Source organism: Ricinus communis, chromosome 5 (assembly GCF_019578655.1).
Source record: "Ricinus communis isolate WT05 ecotype wild-type chromosome 5, ASM1957865v1, whole genome shotgun sequence".
In the NCBI taxonomy this organism is placed as follows: domain Eukaryota; kingdom Viridiplantae; phylum Streptophyta; class Magnoliopsida; order Malpighiales; family Euphorbiaceae; genus Ricinus; species Ricinus communis.
The window spans coordinates 31,470,123-31,497,505 of NC_063260.1; the positions used below are offsets into that span (position 1 = coordinate 31,470,123).

The following is a 27,383-nucleotide window of genomic DNA, read 5'->3' on the forward strand; positions in this document are numbered from 1 at the left end:
GATCTTGTAATAATTTGGTGATAGCGTTGATCCAATAGCTCAAGATTTTATATTAATAAATAAATACGTGCCCTTTAAATGTTTGTCCTTGCTCTTGTCTCATCTCATTTATTAGTTTATCCTGTTTAAATATCATTGTCATTTAGCTTCTTCCAATATATAAGAGGCAAAATCAATTATTAACCATTTTAACTTTTTAGATCTATTCTATTAAATCTTTAAATTCTTAATTTATCAAGTTTGGCCTTTACTTTTTTTCTTTAATTGAATTAAAAACTTTTTATACATATTTTATCTAAAATCTTTATTTTTTTTATTAACTCTTTATATATTTATTTTTATTTTTATTAAGGATTATTGGAGTATTAAAAAGTTAAATAAAAGAATTTAGTAAAATAGAATAAAAATTAAAGAGGTAAATGAAATAAAACTGAAAGATTAAGAGCTTAAAAATACATTTTTATCTAAATATGGCCCTTATATCTTTCATTTATCTTAAACATCATACATGCAGGCATCATGATGACATCATGATGAGAAAGAAGCTTGAAGGCATGAATCATATCATCGTTGTAATACATGCACCATACATACACCATCCATCCTTGCATACAACCATACATACATACAATTCAACATTCTCTCCCACTACCATCGCCAACATCAAAGCAAGAGAAGCAAATTCTAGTTAGGCTAGAAACACTGCAAAGTAATCAAACATTCATCACTCACTAGTACTAACAAGTGCTCAATTCCAAAGCAAGCCCATCTAGAAAAGGCATATTATTCTTCAAATCTCACCCTTTTTCTTCTTCAAATGGAGAAGGAAGAGAAGTTGAGAGCTAGACAAGTAATTAAAGCTTCTAGTGGTGCTTGTTAGCAACATTGCACTGCTTTCTGATCTCACCTTTAGTACCAGTGAGCGGGTTGTTCTCAGAAAGAATGGTGATAGCCCTAGAAAATTCCTTAAAGAAATACTCCTGGCTCTTGGCCATTTTCTTGACATAAGGCTTTGTCCTCTTGTCTGTAGCTAGTTGGTGATCAACTATCAACAAGCCCTTGTTGTCCAATATATTTCTGTAGTAGTTATTGTCAAGAATCATGGGTGTGCCACGGTCATTTCTGACATATTGCACTGCTTTAGGGTCTGGGATTGCATCAGGGCACTTGTAGAGCATGTGCTCAACATGGTTAGGGTTTAGAACTGGATCAACCTCTGGGTAGAGACGGTGCACCAGCTTCACACAGTGAGTTCTACCCACACTATGAGCTCCTGTTAGACAAAAAAGATTTTTAATCTCTTATATTGAGCTAGTTCATTGTTGTCTATTTGCATGTGAAATAAGTGGGTTATATGAAGTTATGAACTGTACCTAGCAAGGCAACGACTCCTGGTGTGTCAATACCCATGGCAGAAAACCTCTCAAGAACGACAGAGATGCTCTCATTGTGGTCTGGGAGGTATTGCTCAAGAACATCTGCTCTGCTCTTTCTTCCATCTCTTCTTCCAGTTTTTAGAGGGATGTAAGGACCTCCTAGCTGCAAACAAGAAATTCAGGTTATGTTCAAGCCTGAAGAGCAGATAATATTCAAACATCAACATCATTACAGTAGATAAGATGGTAAAACAGTCAAAATCATATAGTTCCAGTCATTTTTCATTGAAAAGAAGAGTAAATATTTTGCCAGAATTGATGTGTCTCAAACTCGGTACAAATCTCTGTCAGAAACACCTACAAGGCTAAAACAGAACCTTACTGAAAGTGGAGACAACAAATTAATTACAGTTGGGGGTGAGCAAGTTCTAGATCTAGTATTAAGAAGTAAATCCATTAGAGAATTAAGATAAAGTTAAAGAGCAAAGAAGGTACCGAGACAATGCCCTCTCTAGCAGACAACACAAGGATATCCGCACAGGAAACAACTCCGGGACATTCTCTTTCTACAGCTTCTTTGATGGTGTCGAGGTACCTAAAGTTCCTTAAACCAAAGCTCCTGTCAGTCTCCTTCTCAGACAAGGTCCTCCTCGTCGAGTCCAGCAGCAGTGAAGCATCACATGACTAGAGTACCATGCAAAACATACATCAGGAACGAACGAAGAAGACTTAAAAGGAAAAGAAAGAAACAGCGATAAAAGAAAAAAGGGAGAGGTTTACTTCAACAGCACAGTCATGGAAGATGTTTCTCAGCCATGAAAATGCAGTGTTCTTGTGTCTCTTGTAAAGAAGTCTAACTTGTTCCTTTATAACGTCTTCAGCTTGAGGACAAGTGTCCTTGTAAAAGTTCATAACAAGACCTGGGTCTTCCTCATTTTCCTCTGCAAAAGCTGGCCTAAAAGACACAGCTGAGAAGAACAACAAAGCAAAGAAGAAGAGAGCTTTGGCAGCCATTTTCTCTTTCCACTCTGCACTCTCACTAAAAGGTCACTGACCTTGTATTGGATCTCTCTTGGATAGTTCTTTATATAATGAAAAGAAGTATAAGTTGTAAAATAAATTAATTGCAAGTAGTGAATAGACTTAAAGTTCTGGTTTATGGAGATGGACTCTCTTGCTTTTTTTTTTTTTTTTTTTTTTAATTTAATTTCTTGACACTTGGTAACCCATGCTGCAATTACTGCTAATCACATTTCAAGATTCCTTTTAGATTTTTCTTTCTTATTTTATCCAAGTGTATTACATTCAATCCGTAAATAATTGATATACAAAACAATTATAAAATTTAAGGAAATTAAATACAAAAAGCATATATGTTATTCTAAATTTTTGTAATTTTGAATATATTTCTTAAATATAAATAATATGACCAAAAAATATGTAGATGAGATGGTAAGAATATCTTTAAATATGTAATTATGTTAAGACTTTTAAAAAAGTATTTTGAGACCTGTAAGGATCCTGACTGGGACGATATAGATTTAATATAAATAATATATAATTCACACTATTATCAATTTCTATTATGTATATATTCAATTTATACTAATATAGCGCTAACTTGACAACAACAACAGATAATACTGGTCTTATTCAACTCATTATAATATTAGCTAATTTCGTTAAAAATGACGAGTAATAGAAAAAAAATATCGATAACTCAATTAATTTAATACATATATTAAAAATCACTAACAATGTAGAACATATATGTTTACATAAAATCATTTAAATTTAAAAAGTGAAAAATTACACATTCTTTTGTACTTTCTTCAATTTAAAAAAAAATATTATTCTCTTTATTTTATGTAACATCTAAACAATATATGTCAATTTTAATTTTTTAAATGTAAATTACTTGAATGTATCACTTAGCAAGGATGGATGTTATCTTCTTGTTTAGGAAATTTTGGAACTTATGAGTAATGAACTTAGCAGAAAATTCCAAAAGCAGTTGCGGACCGTTTGATTTCATTTATGTGATTAAATTTTTAAATTACAGAATAAATCCTCGACGTAAATTGTAATTACCAATTACTTAAACTAGTTTACAATGGTCATTGAAAACCTAAGACTAAGTCTCTGAATATAAACAATCAATTGTTTATCTTGTAATTTGTCAATAATTTGATGGAATTGAGATCTCGATGTCATGCATGCCAAGATTCCAATTTGTACGCAATGAATAATATTAATAAAGCCATCTTAGATAAATTAACTGATATTTAATCAGACTAATAAGAGACTGAGACTTGCATGCCTACTGTTTTTGCTATTTCTTCTTTTCCACGGTTCCCAAATCCAGTACCAATTAAACTATATTAAATTGATATTATTCTTTGATAATTCAGGTAATGAAATTTCAGCAGAGATTTGAATTCTTGTAATATGATCATTTTTTGTTAGCATAATTGAGTTTGTTTATGATATTCATATGCTGATCTCCTAGCAAAAGGACACCAGGAAAACACAAAATTAACAAAAGCAAAATATGTCAAATTACCTTTCACTTTCAAAGTGGGGTAGAAGTAGAATTCTAAGCTGCATTATAAATATCAATGTTAATAATGTCACTGATTGCATATTATATATTACAACTTCCATAAGAAGTTAGAATTCACTAATAAATCTAAGATGGGGATTATTAGGGTAAGTTGCTGATGAAGGGAGACAGCACACTTTCACCAATTATAGAAGCAAAGAGGGCATCATTGAGGGTATTTTCTGAATTTAGAAGAAAGAGACCACAATTTTGACAGTGACAAAATCTATTTGTCAACAAAAATGAAAGAAGAAGCAGTAGATATGATAATGATATACGCAGCAACATAAATGGGATATTTCCTATATCAGTAAAAGAATGCTCCTTCTGGGTCCCAGTCTAAGTATAAATTATGATATCCAGAGTATAAAAAACAAAATGATGTAATGGAAGGAAAATGATTGTTTATTATTCTTTAGAAAAAGAAAAAGATAATAGAGTTTTTGAATTGAATGATTTGAAATTAAAGTTTGGCCAAGCTGAGAAGCAACTTAGGAGAGCTAGAGGTGTGGCTTGGGAGTTGTGGAAGCTCAACTCCTTTGCACTTTCCATGTAAGACCCTTGTTCCTATAATTTTAGAGACAGACGTAATTGTGTGTTGAAGTATTGGCTTTCTTATCTATCAGTAAATATAGAATGCTCACACTACACTGATTTTGTATTAAAATTTAAAGCTCATGGAAGATAATCCTAAATCATTATTAGAATTGAAACTAATTTCAAGGTATAGATCTAAAGTGAAGGCTTGAAGAAATATATGTGATTTATTTTCACTGATTTCAGTGATTTACAGGTACCGAGTGTAAAAGAATAATGGAGCATCTTGCCATATGTAAACTAAATAAAGAGGGAACGAAAACAGCTGAAGCCAAGCTAAATGGCTAAAGCCAAAATAGCCACCGACAGTTCAATGCAACAAAGGGTGGTGACTTCACGAGTGCTTGACAGTGATTTCAATTTGCTCTACCTTATCCTCTTTGCCCTCCCTCTCCACCATGGTTACATCTTAACCAACCTGAGTTCATCATTCTCGAAAATGAGGTGATATTAATTAATCAGATTGGCTTCTGGAAACGGTCAATATTCAGCAGTCCTTCTCTTCTTTATTAAAGATTCTCTAAAGAGGAGAGGACTTTGATTTCTGTATTTCTTTATTTGTATGGTGATCCTAGTATGCAAGAATCATGAACATTGTCTAGAGATCCACAAAAATGTGACAGAGGGTGCATTTCATACTGAAGGCAAGCTTTAAAACAAATGAAATGTAACCCCGTCAGGTCCTTATCAAATGCTATGAGTCCTCATGCAATGTACCACTTGGCAGAGCCATGAATAGTTTCACTGAGTTACGCCAGTGTCACGGCATTCCACCAGCAGGGTTTAACATAGTAATAAATAAACATGTTAACTTGGTAATTACGGAGGACACAACTTCGAGTAGTTCCTCTTCTACACATCATCAGAATGCTGGCAACCCGTAAAATATGGACCCTCTACTTATATAACCCCAAGTTTTTCATACTTAAGATTATATTCCTAGATGATCAGTGATGGGGATGGATAACTGGATCTGAATGGGCAATATTTCCTACTGAAAAGTGATTTATAGCAAGGATATTCCGTATTATTGATATTTGTAGTTGGACAACTTTTCTAGCATGATTTCAAAAGGGTACTTGTTATTTTATAAACCGAAACTCTTAAGCAGTGATTTATAATGGAACCAAAATATATAGATAGGTACCTTGGTTCTTATAACAGCACCTTCATGCATTATCTTAACTGCTCAACTCTAATCCAAGCTCAACTGACCAATGGCCATCACTCGCACATCATTTCCAGAAATGCAGGTAATGATGTGCATGCGTGCTCCACCAACCTAGTCCTATAAGCATTAAGGAGATGGTATTAAGTAGCATTTGGGTACCACACCTCACGTAAAGTTCAACTACGGAAACCAACACGGGCAAGAAACTCAAATTGTGTCATCAATGTGGAAGGTACAACAATCCGATTTTCATCCATCCGTCTCTTTAGCATTTCTTGAATGAAATTGTGGGTTTTACCTGCAGCATTTTGCAATGAAGTGCCACCAGAAAGGTGCATCAGCATGGAGCTTACCATGAGACATCCTCAAGGTCCTGCCACATCCTTGATATTTTCACTAACAAGGGTACGCATAATCTGCTACCTTTAACTAAACAGTGTCTCAACTGTTATCTTTTAGAATCTGTCTGCACCTAACGTCTGCTACAAGGTGGCGTATATGTGGGGCATACCATTTTACCCTCTCCACATGTTCTATCGAGACCTCCCAACAATGACCTGCTAAAGAATGCAACACAAGCTCAGATACCCTCAGCATTACCTCATCTGAAACGAGAGAGAAGTCTGCCTACATATTACCCACAAGTCAAATAGACTATACCTTCTGATCTTGCAATTTCATCTATTGATCTCATAACATGTTCAGTCCATGAGCCCTCCTCTGAGTCCTTCACATTCCCATGCACATGCAGCACCCCCCCCTCACTCCTGGAGTAGCACCACAACTAAAATAAGAGAAAGCAGAAGAGATGGAGATAGAGAGGACCAAAAAGAAATACAAGCAATAGGGCATACATCTTGATTCCAAAACCTATTAGTTAATAAAAGTTACTATTGCATAAGAAAACCATTGCATATTATCAAAATAATCTCGATAGAACAATTGCAAATAGATGTCAAAGACATCTAGAATGTCACGAGTCAATTCTGATAAATTCATGTTTGAGGAGTGACATTTATTTTTCGAGTTTGATTTCCACTTCCAAGTGTCAATTTGATGAGCTATATCTATCCAAGAATACTACAATATTCATATATGTTTCAATGCGACAACTTACCTTAACGCTCTAACAGCAGTTACCCAACTGCCCTCACTTGATGGAAGAAGACCAAGACAAACCCGATCAGCAACTCCCTGTAATAAAGCAATCTAGTTACATTACATCAAATACATCATTTAAGTGTCAATCGTACTTTTGAAGTCAATTAGTCAGCATATCAAACTGTTAAACTCCAATAGACCGGACATTGGGTCCATGCATCAACACATAAATCCCAGGGGCATCAGGGATGAACTAAACAGACCAAGTGAACATGATATCAAAGCAGCAGACATATCTAAGAAAAAAGCACTTCCAAAAACAGTATTGTAAAATGACCAAATCCAAATAATTGAAAGATAATGAAAAATTTCATGAAAATCATGAAGCCTGAAACCCTTCCAAATATATAAGCAATTCTGTCACAGCTCACAATCAGTAGAATATGAATGCAGGCTCTCCAGAACTACTTTATTCGCTATTGTCACATTGTGCACAAAAGAATTTGGCATAGGAGAGGAGATGGGCAAACAAGCAACAAGCAACTAGAACATCAATAAAATAAGGGAGAAAACCAATGGTTAACAAACAAATAAAATTTTAAAGGATGCATACTCTAGGAGCAATCAATCGATTATCGCCTTCAAGTACAACACACTGATCAGAAACAGAATTTGCTTCAAGATTGCGTTTGAGAGCCTCAACAGCATGGGGATTCCATTCACAAGCATAAACCAGTTTCGCATTGGCCCTAATCCACAAATAAAGTTAAATTAGTGACAAGTAAGTTATACAAGTATGCACAGTTTAATTAACAACGAGAATGATTGAGCAATGTATTCACTTGTAGGGCAATGTATCATGTCATGAAAATTCCCATTCACTAGGTTAAACTTCAAGGGTATCGCTATCAAAAAAAAAAAAAACAAAGATAACACCCCCACCCCGTCCCACTCCAACCCCAAGTTCTTAAAAATAACCAGTCCTAAAACTGTTGAAGATTTAGGCAATATAGGAGAAGAACCGACAAAGTAATACTCACAACATACCTAACAAGAAATGGCAGTACAAAATATCCAATTCCAGCAAATAAATCCACTATAACCTCATCTTTACAGTCCAAATGGGCCATGCGAATCTTCTCAGAAAGATTACCCCAGGAAAACATGCACTTGGTAACATCAAAAGAATAGAGAATCCCATTTTCTCGGTGATCAACCCAGCCATTATCTCCCACCAGCATCTCTAAAGTACTATCCCTTGTTCCAGTTGGTGCAACTCGGCCCTGAAATACCACCAAATATTATAAGTGAATGTCTAAGAAAGCATAGATTTGATCTTCTGTTAGCAAAATAAAGTCTTACACTTACACAACTGAAATTCAAGATACTTTCTACAACATACACTGCCAGTACACCACATACCTATTCACGATACAAGATGCCAATAGCATACCATAATGAACTTAAGATAAATGAAAATAAGATGATAAGAAACATCTAAACTTACTGAAATAGACACAACAATCTACTTCCTACATGGTAGAATATTTCTGCATGATACTTCCTACAAGGTATCTAGTAATATGTTTTCATCTGCAATTCAGTGAAGCACACGCCTATCCAAAATAATATCCAATCACTACAAAGAGTGAACCCTTAGGGGTTATTAATGTCAAGCTCAAAATGTTAAAAATGTACACAAAATAAAAGAGCTATACAAATAAATAATAAACAAGCAACCTACAAGTAATTGTTGATGCATATAACTTACATTCCGAGCTAGACGCTGAGAGTTAAGGGATCTAGCAATAGCAGGCCAGAGCTCCTCCCCAATTAAGTCCCAAGATGGATCCTTGAACGATGTTACTGGAAGTACAACAATATTCCCGAGGCGCTCCCACCTGACAGTATAGAAAAGCTTAAATCACACACCAAACTATGTGGGCATTGCATCCACAAAGAAAGTCAGCATATTGCTGAATGAATATTGTATTTCACATCATCAAGTCAAAAATTTGGAGCTTGCCAAAAAAGTAAGAAAAAAAAGAAAAAAAGCCAAGTTCCAAGAAACTAACCTAGTTGGTAGCTGCTCTAATAATTCTGTTGATAGGCCTTTATGTTTGATCAAAGAGGCTACCGCTTCTTTCATCAACTGCAATGGTGATTTAGAGGTTCTTCTAGCTTCAACAATCTCATCTGCCAGCAGAGTGGCACCATAGTGCTTCAAGAGATTCAAGGTTGTTGAGCATGAGACCTCATTTAATAAAACCATTTCACCTCTATTTTTATTCTGCCCTTCAGCTACATCTCCACACTTATGCTGCCTTTTGGAGAACACTTCATAGAATTTTTCAGTGATAGGGAAACAAACATGCAATCCATCCTTTTGAGAATGAACCTTCCTCGTGAGATCTAACCAATGAAATTTCTTCAGCATGTCCTTCCCTAATTTTGCATACTTCTTTTCAAGTTGTAGTATCCAATGCGAAGTAGCCAACTGACTCTGCTCAGCCTGCAAATTAAAGCTATAATTATAAGTTGCAGGTTCAGCATTTCCAACTTGGGAACCTCGAATGTTATCATTATTTTCTCCACTTACTCCGTTATACTGATCAGTCCCATGTTTTTCTCCAAATTGTAATGGCATAGTTTTGTCTTCTAAAGACATCAATGGAAGCAAGCTGATTTTTAGTGGCTCACTGAACTTTGTTCCAAAGGCATAGCAAGCTGCCCCACCGCCAATCATCACAAGTTCATCACCCACAACATTGGCTGTACTGCGTACAAGCAATTCCTTGCCGATATAATCAATTGCCACATGATTCCATTTACAGTTTTGTAGATTGAGTAATGACAACTCTTGGGAATTTTGTCTGACGGGACAGCCCCCAATAAGTCCGAGAAAATGATTATAGACAAACAATGAGTGGGAGAATCTTGGATGTGGGCTTCCACCAGATGTATTTTCTTTTTTCCACATATGTGTTTGAATGTCAAAACTGTATAAATCTCCCAGAGCTTTCTCTCCATTGTACCCTCCAAACATGAACAACTTAGACCCGTATGCCACCATTGAGTGAGAATGACGGGCACATGGCTGTTCCCCACCAACCAATACCTCTTTCCACTGCAGGCTTTCAGTGTTCAAAACATACAAGGATGAAGAACTTGTCTCATTGTCAAGACCACCATATACATATATGCTTGAGCCAACAACTGCAGCTGCGTGCCGATGCCTATGTAACACCATAAAGGAAATGAAGAAATTAAACTAGACTGTTTTCAAGGGAAAACGCTTGACACTAGAATCTAAGGAATCATTAGCAAGATTTTTAGAGATGAGAAATGCCGGTGAAAAAGCTTTTGGCACCAAAAAGGATATCACTCTGCTTCCAATTGCCGTTTGGTGTTTTAATTTCAAAATTTTTTATAGAATAACTGTGTCATTTGTTCAAATAGACACAACAAAAAGATCAAAAGTTGAATATATAGTAGAGATATGACTGTTGGGATGAGCATTTGCTCTTACCAAATAAACCAAATTACATGTAAATATGAACCGCATTGAACAGAATAAGAGGCTAAACCCAAAAGACCAAATTACATGCATTTTAAAAGATTAAAATAAAATTCTATAATATATTTAATATTTTTACTAATGAATAATTAAGATTTCTGTTATTTCAGTTAACTGAAATTTTTCTGAACATAAAACTGAATAGACCAAATGTATATAAAAAAAAGAAACCGAACAGAATAGAATTACAAGTCATGTGACGATCAGATTCATTTGGTTTTTTGCAATTTTGCTCACGCCTAGATATGAGTCATATGACTATTCTCAAGGCATTACCTAGGAGAGAAATAACTGCCAGTGCACTCTGCTAACCTCCATTCCTTACTGGCAGTATTTAGAATCCATACATCACCCAGAATGTCCAAGGGACCAGACCTGCCTCCAATAACAAATAATAAGTCACCAACCAAAGAAGCTGTATGACCCAATCGTGGAGATGGTGCACCCACTGCATCAATTGTCTTTAACGTGCCATTTATGGGATCAAGCAGCAAAGTATCATTTCTCCGTGCATGTCTTCCCATGCCTCCAAAACCACCAAATACAAGAATATTCTTGCTCTTATTATTATCCAATACGCAAGCAGAGTGACCCCAAAGGAAAAGTTTTTCCAAAGGTTCACCAGAAATTACCATTTGACCATTAGATAAAGTGAAACCAGATACTCCTACTCGTCCTGTCAAGGATTCAAAGACTAAAACTTGTGTCACATCAACAGGAAAGGTTTCCTGCAACCAAACATATATTAGTTTGTAATAGGCACTTGCAGACTAGCCATGCTCATACACAATGTGACAAAAGTAAGGATTCTCAAACATTTCCAAGCAGCACTAACATCACATGTTTACATGCCTTATCAATATAGGGAACCAATTGATGACCTGAATTACAATTCTAAATAACAATTAGTTTGTTATCTCACATGCTTTTGTTCAATATCTTAACCAAAACCTAGTGAAAGCAATCAACACCATAAATAATCATTCTCCTTCTTTATTCATCACAGAACAATCCAAAAACTGCATGATCAACAAACTTACCAGTTTGGGCACCCCCATTTGCTCTCTCTAACACCAAGTCCTCATCTTGAATATCATCATCACCGTCATTATCAAGATCACCATTCTCCGAAAACGACCTGGTGGGCCCTACAAACCCATTTTCAACTAAAGCACTTAAAAAACCTTGAGTTCTATTTCTATTAGCTTCCATTTTCTCATTAGCAATCTCCACAAGAAATCTAACATATTCAGGCGACACGAGAACATCATCAGTATCACCAAGTGGCACTTCCATTCTTATGGAACACCTAATACCCACAATAACTCTCTTCTTATTGGCACTAGTAATCCCTGATTCTCTAAACCCAGATGATATAGCTAGAGAAACTAAAAACTGTGCAGATTCAATGTCTAAACATTCAACCGCGATAATCAACGGTTCGAACCGAAACACCAAATCAGATGATTCAGTCACTGACTTACAAGGGAAAAGGAGAGAGAGAACGGAGTCGGATTTTGCTGGATCATGAGATATAAATAGCCAGGACCCACCACGTGCCTTCTTTTTATTGGGTGTTAGGTGGGTTGGTATGGGTTTGGGTTGGGCGAGAATTGAGATTCGACCCGAGCAAGAACTGGTAGTGAAGTAAGAATGATGGGAATTGAGAGAATTGAGAAGTGGGATAATGGGTGTGTCTATTGTTCCTTTTGGTGATTTGTCTGTTTTTAATGAAGATAAAGTTGCTTCTTTTCTCTTTAGAAACTCCATCCTTTTCTTTTTCCCTGTTCCGAGAGAGTAAAATGAAAAACCCTAATGCAGAGAGTAGGAGAAAGGAGAAGAAGGGTTTAATTCTGATATAGCCTATGGGCTTAAAAGTGGGATTTCATAAGATCAGTCATTAACGGATAAACTGAATATTTAAATATTTAAATCACCATCATATTAATAATTTTTAAAAAGTTACCTCTATTTCGCCAATCATAATTACTACTCACAAATTATCTAATAAAAATCAAAGTAGCTAATTTATTCTTAATGTATCTATTACTCTTATTTTTTATACAAAATATTCACCCTTTTTAAAAATTAAAAATAAATTTTTATTAATTCTTCTAAATAAATATATAAAATTTTTATTATGTTTAGTTAAAATTTATTAAAAATTTATTTTATTTAAAAAATATATAAAATACATAAATAATAATTATAATATCTATAAAAACTAATTTGAAATTAATTTAAAAAAATTATTTATTTTATTAGATTTTAATTTAATTATAATTAATTTTATACAAATATATGTAACATTTTAAAATAGTTTTTATATTATTTAAAATATATAAATTTTAAATTTATAAATAGATTTTATATATTTCAAATAAATATAATTATTTAAATATATTAAATATAAAATATAAAATGAAGCGATGTCCTATAAAAAAATTGGCATATTGAGACCAACATAACAAGTAAATTAGTTATATAATTATAATTAGAAAACAATGATGGCATTTCTCATTTCAATTCCTTGGACAATTTGCTTATACTCTTAAAGGGAGAAAAAAAAAAAAAAAAAAAACCGGAAGGCAATAGAGAGAGGAAAAATATAGGAGTGGAAATTTATTTTACATTTTTCTTATGAGAGGGCTAATAAGCTATAAATTATACAATAATTTGAGACTTTTTACTTAAAAAAATATACGCTCTTACCATTTGAACTAGATATCGAGTGTTGAGTACATTACATCTATAAACCTCGATAAAAGACTTATTATATGATATATTAGTGTTTTCAATATTAAATAAGTTGAGACCTTACCGAATATAATTATCAAAATGCACATTTCATAAATTAATTTTTTATATATCATAAAGAAAACAGAAAATCACATCTGACTTTTATAATAGGAGTTCAATTTCATGGACCGTTCATTGTTGACATTGTAGTATATAACTAATTAAATCAAATCAAATTTAAGAAAAAAATCCAGTCTCGTTGAGCCAAACTTGTTAAAAGATTATGATAATTAATTAAGGACAATAAGCAATCATATTTTAATTATAGATTCTTACTCTCACATGCAAAATATTTTTGGTGATGAGATTTTAATTATTAAATTTATCATTCATTTGTGGAAACTGTTTTTTAAAAACTTTCAATTTTGAGTAGTCTATTTTTTAGCTATAAGATTATTTATTAAATTTTAAAAAATTAAAATTTATATTATCACTCGTAAAAATCTTGTTTGATATATTTTGAATTATTTAGATTAATTAAATAAAAAATCATAATAAAATAAAACAGAGACAAGTAATTTTTCTGAGGCAAAACATGCTAATATCAATATTAGTCTTAGCTTAATATGAAACCGCTCACTGTATAAAGCAGAACAATTTCAATATTTTTTAACTGCTAAATAAAAAGAACATATTATGATAATTAGACAAGTAATTAGAGCTCAACAATAAAAATCTTATAAATCTGAAACAGCAACCCTAACTTTCACATCTCAAAGTGGGTCCTGTAAGTATCACAGGCTAGAATAGTTCAATGATTGTCCCATATGGACGATGGCTTGTGTGGGCTTATTTGCATGGAGTACTGTTCATAAATAATTCAGATGCACGGCCAAGACAAAATTTTCAGACAGCACAAAATGTTAACGAGTTCCATAACATTATCTTTTTGGTACAAGAAACCGAAATACATGTACAGTAGTGGACGAAGCTGTCCTGTAAGAAGAAAACAGTACTTAACTTGTCCTATATATACAAGAAGAAACCCATTACCATTACAAGGATATGTCTCTCATCAGATGGATCTAATGCTGTTTATCCTTCATTGGATGAGCTGTCTTTTGTAGCCCAGTATTTCTCTATCTCTTCTGCTGTTCTTCCTGGTATTCTTCCAGCAATTAGTGACCACCTTCAATAATAAAAGCATATCCATGCAGGACTCGTTATAAATATATCAAAAATAAAACTATATATATATATATATATATATATATACACACACAAGGGAAACAGAAAAAGATTGCAAGAAAACAGAAAAACAAACCTCTCTCCAACCAAGCTAAACATTCTAGCTATGAGATTCTCCTCGTCCTCTGAGAAATCTGGCCTAGAATAATCTTGATCACCTTTTACATCTGAAACAAAAACAACCCAGATGTAACATAGTTCATCTGAATGAAAAAGAAAACAGCCCAGAAAAAGAAAAAGGATATTTATGTATATGTGACTATAAGTGTTATATGTACATGGTTTGAAAATGGTCACCTTGTGTATCTTGATCAGTATCATTTGAGGTGTGATCTAAGTCTCCCATTGCACTAATCCTACAAAGAAAAGCCTGCACAAAGAAATATTATATATATGGTGACGAATGGGCGCCAGGCCATAAGAAAAAAAAAACGAATGACTTGGGTGGTTGAGAAAATAAGACTGGTAGTTCTGAACTTGGATGAGTAGTTGAGTTGCTGCATAGTTTGTTGGTTTGGCATTTTGTGTGTTCATTTTAGATTATTATATCATCCAAAACAGGAAAAAGAAATTAATAATCCACCATGCTTGTGATTATCCTTTTCTTTATTGCATCTGATGTTCTGACAGAAGCATGTCTTATTTTCATTTCTTTGCAGCATTTATTATATTATATATTATTTTATTCGTTGGCTGCCACCACATTCTTCATTTCGAATAGTTTGTGTTTGTTTTGATTATATTATATCAATCACTCAAGAAAGAAAAAAAAAAAAAAAAAAGCCATTTAACAGATTAATTTTTGTCTTATACTTATTGTATTTTAATGACTTAATTCATTTTTTAACCTTTCTGCCAAACTTAGGGCTATAGAGTTCAAATGTGTATTGAAATAGGTTCAGAGGTGCATTTTATGAACAAAACTCATTCTTGACTTTACATTTGGAAACATATAGAGAGGAAAAATAAAATAATTTATTAATGTTTTTTGGACTTTATGAATGATGGAAAATAAAAGATGAATTTCACCTATTTATGTTATACCTCTTTCTTTTTTAAATCATTCATTTCAAAATAAGAAAAATAAAGGTGAAAAGTAAATTTCTTTACATTTTCATTCAAAAAAACTATACTATAAATTAATGTTCTTCTTGGAGAAATTATTTTTTATTTATTATCAAAGAAAAGAACTTCCCGAGGGAAAATTGTTGTACAAATATAGGACTTTCCTTTTAAGAGGAAAATTGGTTCCTTCAAGGAGAACTTTTCGTCCTGATAAAATTTTCCCTTAAAAAACAATTTATTTTGTTCACTAGAAAATTAGAGCTTTCCATCAACAATGGAACACATTTTTCTTATGACAAAGATTGTTTAGAAAAGAAATTTTTTCTAAATAAGTAAATTTTAAATAAAACACTTTTAATTCATATTAAAAAAATTATTTAAATATTTACGAAACGATCCATTTAATTAAGGTTTGATATTATATTTTATAGTAACGAAAAAAATAAATGCTTTAACTTGTCGAATTAATAATTATATTCAGGATTTAAAGTTTGAAATAATGAAATCCCACTCATTAGAATCATAACTAATTTTCTAACAAGATTCAGAATTTAAAACCTCGAAATCTCACCTTCATTCGGAAAAGCCTTACCATAATAATTAAAAAGTTTTTACTTCTCTTATAAATGCACAGGTGTATTTAAAACGACAACCGACATCCTTGACGCTACTAGTCGTTTGACATCCATTAAACTACCAGCCGTTTACCTCTCCCGTTACAAACTCAGCAGTTGCGATCACAAGCAATAGGTTTCTAATTGGAACCCAAAAAATTATTTCAATTTTAATCGCCTGTCACAGTTCAAAGGTACACGTTTTTCTTCTTTCTTCATCTCTATTTTTGGATTCTGTGAAATTTGTTGCGTTTTCGTTGTTTTTGCATTTCCAGTCTATGCTAGGGTTTTTCTGCTGCTCTCAATTATTAACAATTAATGCTTTTATGCTGTTTTTTATTTGTTTAGGGTTCAATTGGGTGTTTAATTGTTAATAAAAATGTCGTATTTGATGAACGAGCAATCAAGTGATCAACAACAAAATGTGAATTCGTGTTTTGATGATGAGAGCAGTTCAAAACATGAGGATGATGAAGAAGATGAAGATGAAGATGTTGATTTTAATCCTTTTCTAAAGGGAACACCTTCACCAGAAGCTTCTTCTAGCTTGAGCTCTGAAGTCGAAGAATTGGATGGTAATTCTTCAAAAACTATTACTGCTGAGGTGCAAAATTATGATGTTGGTGATTCTGAGCATGGTGAAATGGTTGTGATGCAAAACGCTCATGCATTTTGTGCTGAGAGTGAAAAGCAATCTCAAGTTCTTAAGAAATCTAAGAAGAGGAAATCTGATTCTGTTTCTCAATCGGGAAATGAAAGCATTCGAGAGAATGTCGATGAGAATGATTGCTTGGATGACGAGGATGCTATTTGGAAGCGGACTAGGGCAAGATATTCTCTTGCTAGTTTTACGCTCGATGAACTTGAGACTTTTCTTCAGGAAACTGATGACGAGGATGACCTTCAGAACGTTGATGATGAAGAAGAGTATAGGAAGTTTCTTGCTGCTGTTTTACAAGGTGGAGATGGGGATGGGCAATCTACTCGAGATAATGAAACTGTTGATGATGAGGATGAGGATAATGATGCTGATTTTGAGATTGAACTTGAAGAGTTGCTTGAGAGTGATATTGATGATAGTAAAAGGGATGTGGATCGAAAAGTGGAGTATGACACAGGTGGTCGACGGCCAGAGACTAGGCAGAATAAACGCCAAAAAGCCTCTGCTCAATATAAAAAGAAGCTTTTAGAACAGACAAAGAGGCCATTGCGTCCTCTTTTACCAATTTTGCCTAATGGACCAATTGCTTCTGTTCCTATTGCTGATGGAAGAGCTTTGACACATGAGACTGCCCCAAGCTATATATTTTCCACAGCAGAACATGGGTTAATAAATGGATTCACTCCACAGCAAATAGGCCAGTTGCATTGTTTGATATATGAACATGTGCAACTTCTTATTCAAGTGTTTTCCCTTTGCGTTCTTGATCCTTCTCGGCAACAGATTGCTTCACAGGTTCAGGGATTGATTTCTGAGATGCTTCATAAACGCGATGAAGTAATAACCTCCAGAAGTGTGCCATATCCTGGTATCTGCTTTCACCCTTTGTATATGTGCCCATCAGTGATGGATGAATTCCCCAACTTAAGCCCACAACAGTGCATTGAATCATCCTCTGCTCCAAACATGCAGATTTTGATTACTCAGGACATTCCTACAACTACAGGAAGAAACAATAATGATTCCAGTGGGAGGATTAATGCCTCCCAAACTGCTGGCTCATTTTGGGTACCTTTTATGAGCGGTCCTTTAATATCCATTCTTGATGTAGCTCCACTTAATCTGGTCGAGAGATATATGGATGATGTTTTTAATGGTACGTCCTTCAAAACCAACCAAGCCTTTTTGCATTTGCTTTCATATGCTTATTCAGCAGTTTGGACTTTAAATGCTTTGCCAATCAATTCTCTCTATTTGGACAGCTGTCCGGGAGTATCGGCAGCGGCATCTGGATTCTAGTTGTGATGCATGGAATGAGAGGGAACCACTCTTTCAGCTTCCCCGTTTCCCATCAGTAGCTGAGGCAAATGGTGAAGTCTCAAAAGGCAACACGCCTCCTGCTGTCAGTTCAGTGCCATCTACACCTGGTCAACAACCGCCTAAGAAAACATTGGCTGCTTCTATTGTTGAAAATGTGAAGAAGCAGTCAGTTGCTTTAGTTCCAAAAGATATTAGCAAGTTAGCACAGAGGTTTCTTCAACTATTTAATCCAGCATTATTTCCTCATAAGCCACCCCCTGCAGCTGTTTCAAATAGAATCCTTTTCACTGATTCAGAGGATGAGTGAGTGGCATGCTTTCTCCATTTATATATCATGTACTATTTTAATGCTTTCTTGAACTGGTAGTCTCTACTGATAACTTATTTTGGCTGCTGGATTTTTTTCTCATTTCAGATGCATTATTTTTCAGAATATTGTTACTTTTTTGAGAAGTAAGGATGAGTTTGGATAAATGATTGCATTCATAATTTGATGGCTGACTACTTTCAACTAAGATCAGAAAATTTGGTAGCATAAGAGACTATTTGGTAACCTATAACATTCCAAAAAAAAGTACCAGCATAAAATTGCATTCAGTCAGAGAGGTGTTAAGTTATGATTTTAAGTAGGCTCCTATGCTGAATGTATGCATTAGTTGATCACTTGCACATGCCATGTTTATTTATAATGTCAATTAACATTGTCCTTTAGTCAGTATCATTTCACTTCACATGCAGATTATTAGCTTTGGGGATGATGGAATATAATACAGATTGGAAAGCAATTCAACAGCGTTTTCTTCCATGCAAATCTAAGCATCAGGTAGTTTAAATTGAGGATTCTATATTGCAAATACACTAGCTTCAGGTAATTTTGACATGAATTAGAATATAAGTTTACCTGTGCATATGTGTGTCTGTTATCATTTACTTTCTATTAATGAAGGGACCACATATTTTGGTTACTAATAGCAGGTTCGTGCAGTCTTCTTCTTCTTCTTTTTTTCTCTTTCAAGCTTTTGGTCTTTCACTCTATTTGCTTCAAGTATTGGATATGCATTAGTGTAATCTAAGAAATCTTGGTTCTATGACAAAAGGTCATGAATGTTAATATGTATATATATATATTTTTTTTATTTTGCCACAGTGCACATAATTGTTCTTTGGATACTGTATCCCTTTAATGTGCCTTGATGATTAAGAATTGAAGCATTCTGGCACTCAAGCAACATTTGCTACCTGTGTTGCAGATTTTTGTTAGGCAGAAAAATCGTTGCTCCTCAAAAGCGCCAGAAAATCCCATCAAGGTATACATAAAACTAAGGTTTATTTCATAGTATTTTCTTTCTGTTGGAAATATGCATTTATCTTCTTTTCTGTTTCTGATATATTATGCTGTGGTTTGTGTAACTTCCCCTCCACCTTCACTCTCCCTCTCTTTATTTTTTGGTACCATATTGGAGATAATATAACATAATTGACAGCAATATCAGAAATCTGCCTGCTTAACTGCCCAATTCAAGTCTACTTTATTTTTAATGCTTCGACAGAAAGTTCTGGTATTTGGAAGTGAGAATTATGAATGACATTACTTGTAAGTTTGGATTAGACAGATCCATGGTTGATTTTGATTTTTTTGAGGAAAACATTTAATCAAACTGAATCAATTACGCTAATGTGGAGCTTTTATATGTGATGAAACCTCTAATATGGCTCTTGCTCATGTTAATTCAACTTTTCGTTGATTCGTGCAGGCAGTTCGAAGGATGAAAACCTCTCCACTGACTGCAGAGGAGATAGAATCCATTCAGGAGGTAATATCATGCAGGACCTTTCTCAATTCCCCCTTTTCCTCCTTGCACCCATCCACTCATATCCCAGTCAGAAGAATTAGCTATCTGATTTTTAATGCTGTACTCCAGGGACTCAGGGTTTTGAAACATGATTGGATGTCGGTCTGTAGATTCATTGTCCCACATAGGGATCCATCATTACTACCTCGACAGTGGCGAATTGCCCTTGGAACTCAGAGGTCATACAAGTTAGATGCTGCTAAAAAGGAAAAACGACGTATATATGAATCAAATAGAAGAAGATGTAAAACTGCAGATTTGGCAAACTGGCAACAGGTATCTGACAAGGAGGTTTGTTGTCATTCAGAATTTTCACATCTTAACATGTTATACAGTAGCCAGCTCACTGGTTTCCTTATCTTAATGAGTTTTTGTGGAAAACTGTGTTTCTACTTTCTCATGGCTGTCAAAATGCACACTCTCTTAATATCTATATAAGCATGTAAATTTGGGATTAAATTGTGGACTAGCTGGCCCATGCCTGGCTCGACTTAGGCTTGACTGGCTCATCTCATTTTTTGGTTTACAGTCTAATGGCATGGATGCAATGTGAAAATTGGTCATGTGGCATAGAATCTTGAGATATTTCTAGTAGAAGATCAATTTACAAAACCCGGTAGAAAGTAAAAGATTGACTAAGATGTTTTGTGGTGCATCCTTTTCTCTTTGTATTTTTTTTTTTTCTGTGATAAACACATTGTGCCATATAATGGCATTTCTTTTGTTAACCATCGAACTGCATGTTTCAATAAGTCAAAGACATTGTCTTGAGCTTGTTCTATAATGCTGTAATTAGCTCAGTTTTGTTCTTGTTGATGGGTGATTGAGGATGTTATGGCTACTTTACTTCATTAAGTTCTGTAACTTGCTGCAGGACAATCAGGTTGACAGTACCGGTGGAGAAAACAATAGTGGAGATGATTATGTAGATAACCCGAATGAAGCTTATGTTCATCAGGCATTCTTAGCAGATTGGAGACCTGACGCCTCAAACCTCATTTCATCTGAACATCCCTGCTTAAACCTTAGGGATAAAAATTTTCTTACCGGTGCACTTCCAAGAGAGGGTACTCGCATAAAGAACCAATCTCACATTGATAATATGCATGGGTTTCCATATGCCCGCTATTCTGTGCATTTGAACCATCAAGTTTCTGATACATCACAGGGTGCTGCTAAATCTCAATTTTATTTGTGGCCATACTGGACTCGTAGAACTGATGGTGCACACTTGGTGAAGTTAGCACCAGACTTGCCCCCTGTAAATCTTCCACCGACTGTTCGTGTAATTTCTCAGACAGCTTTCAAAAGCAACCAGTGTGCAGTGCCTATAAAGGTACCTGCCCTGGGAGGTACTAGTGGAGATGCTAGGAAAGAAAATATAGTTCCGCAGCCTGCAGTTGTTGCAAATTTGAGAAGCACCAGTTTGGCAATGACTAAAAGGGATAAAAGGAATCAGGTGGGAGATAAGATCACAACTTCATGTCCAGAAGAGTTTACAAGTTCACATCCAGAAGAGTCTGCAATTCTCCATGATACCTGTGCTGCTGAAGAGAGAGGCACTGAGTCAGATCTTCAGATGCACCCCTTATTGTTCCAGTCTCCTGAAGATGGACGTCTATCGTATTATCCATTGAGCTGCAGCACTGGCGCTTCCAGTTCTTTTACTTTCTTTTCAGCAAATCAGCCTCAATTGAATCTTAGTCTTTTTCATAGTTCACGCCCAGCAAACCATACTGTTGATTGTTTCAATAAATCTTCGAAGACAGGGGAATCCACTTCAGCATCTTGTGGTATCGACTTCCATCCCCTTTTGCAAAGAGCAGAAGAAGAAAATATTGACTTTGCTACTTCATGCTCCATTGCACACCAATATGTTTGTTTGGGAGGAAAATCTGCTCAACCTCAGAATCCTTTAGGAGCAGTTCAGACAAAATCACCAGTCAATAGTGGCCCATCAACCACTGGCTCTAAACCCCCTTCTTCTATTGAGAAAGCTAATGAACTGGATTTGGAAATCCATCTAAGTTCTATGTCCGCGGTGGAGAAAACTAGGGGAAGTAGAGATGTTGGTGCAAGCAATCAATTAGAGCCATCAACTAGTGCACCAAATTCTGGAAATACAATTGACAAGGACAAGAGTAAGAGTTCATGCCATCAATGTTGCGAAAATCGCCCCGCAGTTTCGAGCAACCTTGTTTCAGGTGCTGATGCAATAGCTGTCCAAAGCAATAATGATGCTAGATGCGACATGGAGGATAAAGGAGACCAGGCTCCCCCAGAGATTGTGATGGAACAGGAAGAACTAAGCGACTCAGATGAAGAAACTGAAGAACATGTAGAGTTTGAGTGTGAGGAGATGGCTGATTCTGATGGGGAGGAGGTTTTGGGCTGTGAACCAATTGCTGAAGTGCAAGATAAGGTGACTGCTCTCTCTCTTTTACTTTTAGCTACTATAGAGTTTTCCAGCTGGGCAAGCACTCATACTTAATAATGCTGTTCATAGTCAAAATTAACTTTTTGGCACATGTCATACTGATTCAGTATCTCACAAAGCTTTGCTGCATGCTTAAAGATATATTTACTCTCATCTCCCCACCATATTTTGTTGTTATTAAGCTACCATCTTTCTTGCAGTAGTGTTTTGGTTTTTGGTTAGCATAATGGCAGGCATTAGTCCATTTTTACTTGCATTTAGCCGTTTGACCTTCTATTTAATTATTTATTGATAGGAGTTTCCAAGTATTGCAATGGAAGAAGTTACAACTGATGCAGATTATGGTAATAAGCAATGTGAATGGAGTAGTCCTGTTCATCCTACAGGCAATACTTCTACCCCTAGGAAGGGTAGTACTTTCTTAAAGTTAAATCTAAAAAGCCTAGGGAGGGACGCTACTAATAGCTCTTGGTTAACTTTAGATTCATGTGCATCTGTTGATCCTCCGAGCAGGAAGGCTAAGCATGAAGAGTGTATACTTGGTGTTTGTCCTGTCGTCAAAAATTTAGCTTCAGGTCGTTCAAACAGATCCTGCAAGAAGTTAACAAGCACAAAAAGTGGTGCAACAGAGAAAGATGTTGTGGACATGGCACAACAACTCAGCCTTGGTCTTCTTGCTGTTTCCACATTGAAGAAACCCAGGAAGCGTGCCAGTCGAACAAATACAGGCTTGAGCACAGGAAGGATAAATGAAACTTCCAGTTATGATCAAGACAAGATTGGTTGATTGCAGCTTTAGTAATCAGAAGAATTAGTTAAATAGTTGGAGGAATTAGTTATAATTATTTTTCTGGGATGTCATCAATCCAATTAGCAAATGAGTATGTGGAGACAAAGTGCAAGTACTGAAGCGGTAGAGAGATTTGGCTGTCACGAGGCTGTCTTCTCTTTCTCACTAACACATTGCAGTGGGGCTTATATGGTGTATGCCAACCGGAGATTGTAGGAGGGGATTCTTTTTTTCTTTTTCCCCTCTCTCTTTCTCACCGTCTCCATTTAATGTGAATATGTTATTACTGCTATATAATTATGTATAGATTACCGTTTTTGTTTGTAGATTCTATTCCCAATTTGGGAGGAATGGTTGTTTAATGTGAAATATACTTTTTTGAAATGTAATGCAGTTTAGCCAGAGGGCAACCCCTTTGCTTCACCTTTGCCTTGAATTCCTGTTGTTAAGGACTTGAAGGAAGTAGGGAATTCATTCATGGGAGTTTGAAATATTGGTAAACCACCCCAAATTCTCAATCTTTAGATTGTATATATTATTGTGTAATGTCAATAGCTTTCAGAATAGATGATAAAAGCTTGTATTACATCTCTAAAGCTAAGAAAGCTGCATTAAATGGAGTTGGCAACAGTCCAACCTATTGATGGAGAGTATGCGTAATTTAACTGATGCAGGTAATCTGCACTGCAAGTGGCTTCCAGATTGGTCTTGAGATTCATCTGTAGTTAACCCGCGATCGGGTTTCAAGATTTGATCAACTTTGTTGACAAAAATGTGCCATACTAGATGCATGAAATTGAGAAAAAGCATCATGCAGCGTCCAGAGATGTCCTCCATATTTACATGATAAAACAAACTCATAACTTATTGCTTCTTTAAGAAATGTTACTATACGTAAAAGAAAAGAAAATAAATAAAATACTAATCTGCCATGGCAGGTTCAGGATATTATTTTCTGATAATGGTCAAATACCTCTCTAAATTTGTAAATCATGAATAAATAAGTCTAATTTTAACTATATTAACAAATAGGCTCTTAACTTCTATTTAAAAATCAAATAGATCTAGATCTTAAAAAAAAGTTATGAACATGTTTATTATATTTATTATTTAAATTAGTTAAATAAAATAAAATCTAAATAAATATTAATTTAAATATTCAAACTAAAATTTAAATTTAAAATTTTCAGATTTTATATATTAAATTTTTTTATATTTTGTCGAAAAAATTAAAATTAATAATTATTGTCTCTATTTTACTATTATAGTCAATTTTATAAAATTATTATTAACATTATTATTATTAATTTTAAATAAAATCTGAATTTCTTTAATATTTAAATAAAAATTATGAATCTATTTATTAAAATAATTAAATTTAAATTTATTTGAATTGGAGTATTTTATCCTTTGTCCTATTATTTTTCTAGTATTTCCGACTCTTGCTAATGAAATTGATTCCATGAGACTCCGGCGTTTTCTAAGCTTTAGCATTTTCACAAAACGAAGCGTTTTGAGAAGTACAAATAAGACTACGTCTCGATACACGGTGTCGCTTCAGATAGAAACAGATTGGCAGAACATTGCCTGCCCTAAAGAAAGTGGTACGACTTTACCTCATTTCAATTGTTATTGCAGTTCTAAGATCATTTGATGATTGGGTTTTCCTTATTATTCTATGTTTTTAAGCTACTCCTTGTCTAAGAGAAGTGTCTGTAACCGTTGTTTTCACGTGGGTCGTAATTTCTCAAAACCTAAAACTGAAGATATTATTCTTAATTCAATTTGTGTTAATTTAAAACAAAGGAAATGGAGTTTCTTGGAGAAGATGTTACCCAATATGACTTGTTCTTTGGTGGGTCGTGTAATTTGCAAGTTTCAGAACTCACCTCAGTTAGCTTTAGAATTTCACGATTGGGTTTTAGAGAAAAAGAGTGTTTTGCACTCAATAGAGTCTTGTTGCGTTGTAATTCATGTGCTGGTCAATTCGAAGAGATACGATGATGCGTTGTTCATTATGGGGAATTTGATGAATGTAAATGGTATCTCCCCCTTGGAAGTTTTAGATGCATTGATTAGTAGTTATGACATATGCAAGTCAAGTCCGGCTGTATTTGATGCTTTGGTCCGTACTTGTACTCAAATTGGGGCTACTGAGGGTGCTTATGAAGTGATTACGAAGTTGCAGTTAGATGGTTTTTGGGTTACAGTTCATGCTTGGAACAACTTCTTGAGTCATCTTTTGAAGTTGAATGATGTTAATAGGTTTTGGAAGATGTATAAGGAAATGGTTTCTTATGGATATATTGAAAATGTTAATACTTTTAATTTGATTATTTATGCTCTTGGTAAGGAAGGTAGATTAGTAGAAGCAGTGTCGGTAATCTATCGAAGCTTGAAGACTGGTATATGGCCTAATGTTGTTACTTTTAACATGATTATAGATGGTGCCATCAAGATGGGTGCCATGGATCTTGCTTTGAAGCTTGTCAGGAAGATGGAAGTCATGTCAGGATGCTCTGTTAAGCCTGACTCTGTAACTTATAATAGTTTTGTCAATGGGTTTTGCAAAATTGGGAATCTGGCTGTGGCAGAAGAATTTAAAAAGGAAATGTTGGGGAAAGAAATTGAACCTAATGTGAGGACCTATGCAACTTTGGTAGATGGTTACACACGAGTGGGGAGTTTGGAGAATGCCTTTAGGTTATGCGATGAATTGGTGGAAAAGGGATTGTTACCAAATTCTGTCATATATAATTCAATCATCCATTGGCTTTCCATGGAAGGAGATATGGAAGGAGCTTCTTTGCTGTTATCGGACATGATTGATAAGCGGATATACCCTGATCAATTTACATATTCTATAGTCATAGAGGGTCTTTGCAGAAATGGATATCTAAATGAAGCTTTTAAATTTCTTCAGATGATTCTTGAGATGAGCCTTGTTAGAGATGCATTTTCACACAATGTTGTTATAAATTACTTGTGTAGAAGCAATAATCTAGCAGGAGCTAAGCAACTGCTGGCTAATATGTATGTTCGTGGCTTGGTTCCTGATGTTGTTACATTTGGTACTTTGATTGACAGGCACTGCAAGGATGGCAAAGTCGAAAATGCTATTCAGGTCTACGAGAAAATGATAAAGACAGGGGAAAAGCCCAACTTGTTAATCTACAATTCTGTTATAAATGGCTTTGCCAAGGAAGGATCATTTGATCCTGCAATTCTTTTGATAGATACATTAAGGAGGATGGGTTTATTTGATGTCGTAACTTATAACACCTTGATACATGGGTATTGCAACTGTGGGAAGATTGATCAGGCATTTGCTTTGTTTTCAGAAATGAGAAACAGTGGAATTTTGGCAAGCCATGTCACTTACAACACATTGATAAACTCTTTGTGCAAGGCTGGTCATGTTCTACAAGCAAAGGAACTGATGAAGATGATGGTTCTTCGCGGTTTGATTCCTGATTATGTAACATACACAATTCTTATCACCAGTTTCAGCAAGAAGTGTAGTCCCGAAGAAGTGATTGAATTGCATGACTATATGGTCCTCAAGGGAGTAGTACCTGATAGACAGACATACCAGACCATGGTTATTCCACTTCTGCAAGAAGAAAGTGTGGAATTCGACTATGGATAGTATATAAACAGACTCCTGTAGAGTTTGATGTCTAAGCTGGGTGTTTTCAGTTTCTCGTGGAAAATCTGTTCATGCACCCTAGTTCATATCTTAACATGCTGACCTTTCCCAAGGAAGCTTGGGTTGCATATTATAGTATTCTTAAAAAAGAATGTGCTTATGCCTATAAAAAACCCAATTGGGTATGTATTTTTGCTGCCCATAGAATATATAAGCGCCTCTTTGTTCTACCCTGAGGGAGTGATGGAGAACAGTCTAAATGAGGCTTCACTTTTTTTTTTGTTTTCATATGAAAACTGTATGGATTTGCTTTCTGTTTTTATGGTCGATGATTGGTATTATTGCATTCATGTCAGCCTTCCCAAGTCAATAACAATAAAAATTGCTCTTATGATTTAATGCCTCTAAATTATCTGCTTAGAGGGGTAGCAGAGTGCAAATTTCACAAGTATGAAAATGAGCTTGTTTATCTATTATGCAGAAAAGAAAGAATTCCTGGTATAATTTTAACATTCACTGCCATTAAACTCTTAATAATTTTGCCCCCGAAGAAAGCATCCTAGTTGTACAGCCGCATATACCT

General features: G+C 34.8%; 5 protein-coding genes across 13 annotated transcripts; 2 read left to right on the forward strand and 3 right to left on the reverse strand.

The window, feature by feature from the left end:
• Window positions 1-457: 457 nt before the first annotated feature.
• On the reverse strand, window positions 458-2,496 carry LOC8284199 (peroxidase 42). The gene is made up of 4 exons (XM_048373715.1): window positions 2,157-2,496; window positions 1,872-2,060; window positions 1,374-1,539; window positions 458-1,273 (listed from the first exon to the last, which is right to left on the reverse strand). The coding sequence occupies exons 1-4, from the start codon at window positions 2,388-2,390 to the stop codon at window positions 864-866; spliced, it is 999 nt and encodes a 332-aa protein (XP_048229672.1). The 5' UTR covers window positions 2,391-2,496; the 3' UTR covers window positions 458-863.
• A 3,141-nt stretch (window positions 2,497-5,637) lies between these two features.
• LOC8284198 (tRNA wybutosine-synthesizing protein 2/3/4) lies at window positions 5,638-12,307 on the reverse strand. 7 transcript variants are annotated; one of them, XM_015718766.3, is made up of 10 exons: window positions 11,465-12,307; window positions 10,701-11,118; window positions 9,447-10,083; window positions 8,923-9,359; window positions 8,619-8,748; window positions 7,895-8,130; window positions 7,461-7,596; window positions 6,864-6,940; window positions 6,407-6,513; window positions 5,638-6,306 (listed from the first exon to the last, which is right to left on the reverse strand). In XM_015718766.3, the coding sequence occupies exons 1-10, from the start codon at window positions 12,192-12,194 to the stop codon at window positions 6,188-6,190; spliced, it is 3,027 nt and encodes a 1,008-aa protein (XP_015574252.1). In that variant the 5' UTR covers window positions 12,195-12,307; the 3' UTR covers window positions 5,638-6,187. The 7 variants fall into 7 exon arrangements, 5 of the variants coding, with proteins under 5 accessions (XP_015574252.1, XP_015574251.1, XP_015574248.1 ...); XR_001535185.3 differs by having other exon boundaries at window positions 5,638-6,303; window positions 6,407-6,530; window positions 8,923-10,083; XR_001535186.2 differs by having other exon boundaries at window positions 6,407-6,530; window positions 8,923-10,083.
• A 1,759-nt stretch (window positions 12,308-14,066) lies between these two features.
• LOC8284197 (MYB-like transcription factor ETC1) lies at window positions 14,067-14,869 on the reverse strand. Its single transcript, XM_002518434.4, has 3 exons — window positions 14,709-14,869; window positions 14,488-14,578; window positions 14,067-14,352 (listed from the first exon to the last, which is right to left on the reverse strand). The coding sequence occupies exons 1-3, from the start codon at window positions 14,755-14,757 to the stop codon at window positions 14,259-14,261; spliced, it is 234 nt and encodes a 77-aa protein (XP_002518480.1). The 5' UTR covers window positions 14,758-14,869; the 3' UTR covers window positions 14,067-14,258.
• Window positions 14,870-16,131: 1,262 nt separating this feature from the next.
• Window positions 16,132-23,655, forward strand: LOC8284196. Of its 3 annotated transcripts, none has more exons than XM_025157201.2 (9): window positions 16,132-16,284; window positions 16,439-17,907; window positions 18,014-18,374; window positions 18,810-18,894; window positions 19,322-19,378; window positions 19,826-19,885; window positions 19,994-20,215; window positions 20,799-22,346; window positions 23,546-23,655. In XM_025157201.2, exons 2-9 carry the CDS (start codon window positions 16,470-16,472, stop codon window positions 23,606-23,608), a joined length of 3,834 nt encoding a protein of 1,277 aa, XP_025012969.1. In that variant the 5' UTR covers window positions 16,132-16,284; window positions 16,439-16,469; the 3' UTR covers window positions 23,609-23,655. The 3 variants fall into 3 exon arrangements, with proteins under 3 accessions (XP_025012969.1, XP_025012967.1, XP_015574278.1); XM_025157199.2 differs by having other exon boundaries at window positions 22,657-23,574; XM_015718792.3 differs by having other exon boundaries at window positions 19,994-20,200; window positions 22,657-23,574.
• A 1,009-nt stretch (window positions 23,656-24,664) lies between these two features.
• On the forward strand, window positions 24,665-27,199 carry LOC8284195 (pentatricopeptide repeat-containing protein At1g11710, mitochondrial). The gene has a single exon (XM_002518432.4). The coding sequence runs from the start codon at window positions 24,830-24,832 to the stop codon at window positions 26,798-26,800; it is 1,971 nt and encodes a 656-aa protein (XP_002518478.2). The 5' UTR covers window positions 24,665-24,829; the 3' UTR covers window positions 26,801-27,199.
• The last annotated feature ends 184 nt before the right edge of the window (window positions 27,200-27,383 follow it).

Coding starts and splice junctions, on each gene's coding strand:
- LOC8284199 (XM_048373715.1), bottom strand. CDS start 2,390: ATGGCTGCCAAAGCTCTCTTCTTCTTTGCTTTGTTGTTCTTCTCAGCT. Junction 2,061..2,156: donor TCCATGACTGTGCTGTTGAA/GTAAACCTCTCC, acceptor ATGGTACTCTAG/TCATGTGATGCTTCACTGCT. Junction 1,274..1,373: donor AGGAGTCGTTGCCTTGCTAG/GTACAGTTCATA, acceptor TTTGTCTAACAG/GAGCTCATAGTGTGGGTAGA.
- LOC8284198 (XM_015718762.3), bottom strand. CDS start 12,194: ATGGAGTTTCTAAAGAGAAAAGAAGCAACTTTATCTTCATTAAAAACA. Junction 8,131..8,618: donor CTCAGCGTCTAGCTCGGAAT/GTAAGTTATATG, acceptor GTGGTATTTCAG/GGCCGAGTTGCACCAACTGG. Junction 6,514..6,863: donor ACTGCTGTTAGAGCGTTAAG/GTAAGTTGTCGC, acceptor GTGCTACTCCAG/GAGTGAGGGGGGGGTGCTGC.
- LOC8284197 (XM_002518434.4), bottom strand. CDS start 14,757: ATGGGAGACTTAGATCACACCTCAAATGATACTGATCAAGATACACAA. Junction 14,579..14,708: donor TACTGATCAAGATACACAAG/GTGACCATTTTC, acceptor TTTTTGTTTCAG/ATGTAAAAGGTGATCAAGAT. Junction 14,353..14,487: donor TTTAGCTTGGTTGGAGAGAG/GTTTGTTTTTCT, acceptor TTATTATTGAAG/GTGGTCACTAATTGCTGGAA.
- LOC8284196 (XM_025157199.2), top strand. CDS start 16,470: ATGTCGTATTTGATGAACGAGCAATCAAGTGATCAACAACAAAATGTG. Junction 18,375..18,809: donor TTCACTGATTCAGAGGATGA/GTGAGTGGCATG, acceptor CTTCACATGCAG/ATTATTAGCTTTGGGGATGA. Junction 18,895..19,321: donor CATGCAAATCTAAGCATCAG/GTAGTTTAAATT, acceptor CCTGTGTTGCAG/ATTTTTGTTAGGCAGAAAAA.
- LOC8284195 (XM_002518432.4), top strand. CDS start 24,830: ATGTTTTTAAGCTACTCCTTGTCTAAGAGAAGTGTCTGTAACCGTTGT.